General features: G+C 30.1%; 1 protein-coding gene across 1 annotated transcript in view; it reads left to right on the forward strand.

Moving 5' to 3' along the window:
• The window catches only part of LOC106685533 (uncharacterized), a 7,177-nt gene extending 2,823 nt beyond the window's left edge, over positions 1-4,354 (forward strand). Inside the window, exon 2 of the mRNA XM_014428273.2 lies at positions 2,109-4,354. Coding sequence (XP_014283759.1) covers positions 2,109-2,681 — 573 coding nt within the window. The 3' untranslated portion in view covers positions 2,682-4,354. The remainder of the gene's footprint in view (positions 1-2,108) is intronic.
• Positions 4,355-5,901: the final 1,547 nt, after the last annotated feature.

The following is a 5,901-nucleotide window of genomic DNA, read 5'->3' on the forward strand; positions in this document are numbered from 1 at the left end:
TTATTCCTTATTATATTATCTTCTGATTCTTATATGTACCCTATCTTTGCTAAATGAAATTAAAATGAGGCAATATTACTAATCATAGTATGAAAACCTATGTAACCAGGGCTTCGTCAGGGCTAAATGGAAACAAGATACAAACATTGCAAGAAGTGACAGAACATTGGAATAAATATACAGAGAAAGTAAAAAAATATGAAAAAAAAATTTTATAAAAAATAATAATAAGCTTAAGCTAAGCAAGTATAAATATAGGTGGATTTTTCATTAAGCCATGACGAAGCCCTGCAATGTGGGGCGAAACGTTGGTTAACATTAAGTCTACTACATTGCACCTTAATTGACATAGTATAGATCAGCTATAACACATCTCAGTTCAAAAGACAAAAAAATGCAAATCGAATAGAGACACCTTCAAAATTTGTATTTTTTTACTCTAGATATATTTAACTATTTGGGGGTGATGTACTATTTCTATTTTTCAGAACGATGAGGTGTACACCATACATAGAAATATAACTATATGACATCTAGCCAGTACGGTAAAATGAGTATAAGTCAAAGTGAATGAAATATTATATGTGGTTTACAGAAAGATCATTTTGAAATGCTAGTTTATAATCATTTAAGCGCTCCCCCTAGAGTAGTTCATTTATTCTTCTCTTAAAAAATAAACATTTTGATGGAACAACCAAGTCGATTTAAAATACTCTACCGAATATCAAACACAACCTATTCCAGCCATTATTCGATTTAAACTATGTTATACCATCAAAGCTTTATTAATTGAGAGATATTCAATTAAATCAACTTTTCTTACCTAAATTCTTTGGAAAAACAAAACAAAACTTCGAAAAATTTTCAATATGTTCGCATTTTATTAAGAAATTATAAGAGTTTTTATCATGAATAATCTGGTTAACTGGGGCCAATGATTCAAAAAATGGCACTAGTTCCATCAGAAGCCGTGAAATTATTTTTTGCTGTGTTCCCAACATATATATAACTGCTTGTAAGGACAATGGCAGGAACTTTGCTCGCCTACCAATAACCTAACTTGACTTGTTTATAAGAATAGCGTTTCACACATATAGAGATGATTAATTATTTCAAACAAACAAAATTGATAGTACTTTAGACAAAGCCATTTTGAAAATTCGGCATTTAAACCATTACAATGAAGATGTGACCTAACTGATGTAAAAGAACAGTTAATTGTACATTGATTTTGGGTTTAATCAAAATCGTTAGAACCGTTTTTTAAAAACTCGGAAAAAAAAAGCCTAAGAAATTCATTATATATACTACATATAATACTACTATTCCGTTGGGTCGATTTTAACGAAAAAGTTCCAATTATATCTCTGGTATAAGATCACCTTGAATATGTTATTTCAGTTTTATAGGACTTGCGCGTTTTTGACCAAGACTGTACATATACACACACACTATTTTGCAAAACGTGATTATTTCGACTCAGAACACTTCAAAACGTGTATTTCCGTCGAAAACCCAAATTCGAAATTTTGCACCATCGCAATACTTCCCCCTATTAAATATACCATATAAGGTAAGAGTAAGTAATATAAATATAAGACGACTTTCTTAATTTAAAAAATATTTTACACTTTTTCAAAATTCAACTTTTTTTAAATAGTAAACAATGTAAGGAAAAATTGTACTTTTTTTCCTGTATTTAGAAAATGGTTTGAATATTATAAGGACTAAAAGTCATTTACCACATTCTCTCCAATCGACCGGGAGGTCCTTTAAAAAAGTCAGGGAACAATCAATAAATTTGGACAATTTCTAATCTCAATGAAATTTGAATTTGATCATGTGAAATATGGAAAAAAGGGTTAGCATAAATAAAATTGCTCTCCTGGAAATGTGAATTGAAAATCACCTTTTGCATTTTTTGGATGCAATTATCAGAGTTCGCCTTAGTAATATTTGAATTAATATTATTTTTTGTGTTTTAAGCAGTTCAGCCTTCTTTGCAACGCAAAAAAAGTACCTTGTATATTCACTACTAACTAATATATTACCAATACAACAAACGTTTATAGTAATTGTAATACGATTTTCTTTTCTGTTGATTTTAGCTAGCCAATGGAGGATGGATAGCCAGACAGGTGGAAAAATACGTTTCACCCTTGTTACACCCAATCACAGAGGCAAATGAAAAGCTCAAAGCAACCATTGACGAAATCGAAACTAAGAAGCAAGAGTTTAAAGCTCAAAACAAAGAGTTAATTGAAAAAGTAGATAAAATTCCAAAAGAGTGCCAAGATGAACTATTGCAGAAGAATGTAAAAATGTTTGAAAATTGGGACTTCGATAGCTGCGTGAACCTCACTGACGATATGAAGACAGCATCAGACTTGGCCATGCAAGGTGGAATATACACAATCAACATAACAGAAATAGTGAATGAGCTAGGAAAAAATATCTTGGACTGTACCAATGGAAATTACTCAGACATATTCCCATGTTATAACAAGAACTTAAGAACTATGAAAACAAAAATGGAAGATTTTAAAACTAATACAGTACCCATTGTCCATGAGGCAGTTATTGTGGGTAGAACTATGAGGATTGATTTTGATCATTGTATTGGAATACCAGTAACGCTGAGGAATCAGATAGAAAAACAAATAGAAAATATTAAATGTTAACAGTACCTAAGAAAAATAATATCCAACTAAAACATAAACAAAATCATGTTTACAGCTTAAATCTCAAAATAATGTTCCTCGCAATCATTAATTGTCATCCCAAATTGATTATTTGAAACCTTACGTGACCAAAGGGCTAAAAAAAAAATAATTTTCGGAAAATTAAAAACAGTAGGTATCTATTTCATTTTGACAAAAACCGTAAAACTTTATTTTGAAATGATATGTAAACAAATATATTATTAAACATGGTAATGGACACAATGTATTTAAGAAACTATGAAAAAAATTGTTGATTATTAAAACATTCACAATTTATTTTAAGTTCAACTTTTGTTTTTTTATTAGATTGCTACCAATGGGTAGTTTCTCTACACCCCTGTAACACTCCAATTTAACTTAGATCAGATTTACTAAATGTATTATAATGTACAGTTGTAAATAGCAATAAATAAATATTAAAAAAAAAAACTTTTGTTTTTCACTGAACTGCAGCATGGCACGGAGATCCTTTTTCTCTGTCAAGTTGCATTACCCTCGAAAGGCTTATAATTACCTTTCATATCATCATCATCATCATCAAAGGCACTACAAAAATAATGTAATAAAAATACGGAAATACGATTTCTGGCCTATCTCTTGTCAATTTTAACCAATCAAAGAAGGACAAACAACCAACAACGGTTTTTTCATATGTTCGTAAAACCTCTAGCTTTGAAAGGGAGAAGGTTGAATTTTGATTTATTTATTTTATTTTTGTAGGTCTATTGATTAGAAAGATTCATAATTTAAAGTAATAAATTGATAACTTCAATAATTCATCAAATGATTAAATTAATTATGTGTTTACCATCCTAAACCCCTCCTAGGAGATGTACCAATATTTTTAGTTGAACCCACGTATTCAATAAGTAACCAATTCCTAGCTTTGTCGATAAATTGATCATTTTCAAACAAATAATGTATCTAACATTATCTACACTTACTAGTGACGTAAAGGAACGCTGTTTTGTGTTAATGTTGCGAAATGAAAAGTCTTGAAAATACTATCGGTAAAGGTTGAAATACAGTTTTACAAAGAATTTTGTTGGTTCCTTATTATATATTTGGATCCGAAGTAATATGAGCAAATATCTAATCAAATGATGAGGTCCTGCATCGTGAAAATAATAATTTTATGTATTAAAAGTTTGCATATCGAAAAAAGACAATAGAATTAACAATACCTTAGCAAGCATTGCTTAAGTGCAGTAAAGGATAATAAAAGTTTATTCAAATCATGAGATAACAGAACGATGGTGAATTAGAGTTTGGAAAACAAAATACTGGTATGTTGTAGACAAAACTTGAGAAGTATCGAAAATGGACTAAGATCACTAAGAAGGGATTGAACTAAGAAGAATTATAGGCAGATCCATCTTTTGGTGCCATTTTATCCTGCAAGCGTTTTTTGAATTGAATCTGTAGGGATGACAGAAGCTTGTTTTTTTGAATATTTAACACTCACATGGCTCAAACGGGCCTCAATTCATATTGCCTACCGACAAGTCACTTAAATGAAAAGACAGAAATTGATACCTCATAAGTATTCTAATTTTAGTTTTCCTTAATTAGAGGAGAAATATTTTGTATATCCATTTTATTATTTGTAATATAAATTTTATTATTATCTATGTAATTGTTTTATTTTCCTGTATTCATTGCAACTACTAATACCGAAGCTTGTAAATTTTTTTTTTAATCTTACATCTAGTACTTCCCAACCTGAATATGATTATTCCAAGATCAAAACAATCTCCACTTTTCAACAAAATCAAGACATAATATTGGATTTTGTATGTTATTTGTAATGGTTTGTTTTATTTCGATGAAAATTGACAATATTCTACCAAAAAACATGCACAATAATTACGTTTGGTATCAAACTGGAGTGTACAGGGGTTATGGCTTTAGGTTAATGTACTAATGAATGTACTCCCACCCTCCTTCGATCACCTTTTATACAGTACAAAAGTCTATCATTTTGGGGGGAAATGCGACAAAAATGAATTTTCATGGCGTTTGCAGTTAAGATATGACTGAAAAACAAGATTAACAGCACCTGATAAATAATACGGAGGTATACTCCGCCGTAGCGGTACCGTCTTGGGTTACCTAAGCAACCAGAGCCACCCCCTACGTACCGCTTCACTGCCCCTTGCCTTCCCACTGCCCTATATGAACCCGTATCTTATACCTAGCTCCTCCAAGCTATTATTATTTAGGCTAGTCTGGATGTGGTGCAAGACTTTCCCGATTTCAGTCATATATGTACTTCTTGTTTTACACTCTTCATAGATCTAATCCTTAAAAAAAAAAAAAAAAAAAAAAAGATCTAATCCTTACTTTTGTGAAATTGCGTATGATAAGCTTCTTAAAGGAGTCTAAAACGTAATTCATAAAAATATTGCTTATAGTTTAATTTTAATTTAAATATAAGAAGATGGTCAGGGTTGCGGTCAAAAAATGGAACAAATAGTTTATGTTAATGTCCGACGTTTCGCCCCACTTTGCAGGGCTTCATCAGGCCTAAAAAGATGCAAAAAAAACTGAGAATATTACAACAATAATGTAATTTAAGCTAGGATAAATATTATGTAAAAATAAATCGATAAGAAATTACATATAAATAAAAGGAAGGAAGACATAAAATAGTATCAATATAAAATAAACTTGAATAAAGAATGATAAGAATAAAAAATAAGTAACAATGATAAGAGTAAAAATGTTTAAAAAATACGTAAAATATACAGTTTAAAAAAGTACAGGAGACGTACATAAACCAAAAAACAATACAGGAAAAAAAAAGCAGAGATTAAATAAACGTCTTGAAAGAATAGATATAAATAAAAATAATAATAATAATATTAAATGATAATAAATGAGCAAAGAACAAATCAGGACCACCTATCTGTTCAAAGCGAAAAGTTGAACAGAAGGCTACAATAAAGAGGAAGCGTGGAGGAGTGGGAGGAGGTGGCCAGCCGAACGCCTCATTCTTCTTCTATTCTTTGCTCATTTATTATCATTTAATATCATTATTATTATTTATATTTATATTTATTCTTTCAAGATGTTTATTTAATCTCTGCCTTTTTTTTTCCTGTATTGTTTTTTGGTTTATGTACGTCTCCTGTACTTTTTTAAACTGTATATTTTACGTATTTTTTAAACATTTTTA

The sequence above is a fragment of the Halyomorpha halys genome, unplaced genomic scaffold, assembly GCF_000696795.3.
Source record: "Halyomorpha halys isolate HHAL.00 unplaced genomic scaffold, Hhal_1.1 Scaffold708.1, whole genome shotgun sequence".
Classification (NCBI taxonomy): domain Eukaryota; kingdom Metazoa; phylum Arthropoda; class Insecta; order Hemiptera; family Pentatomidae; genus Halyomorpha; species Halyomorpha halys.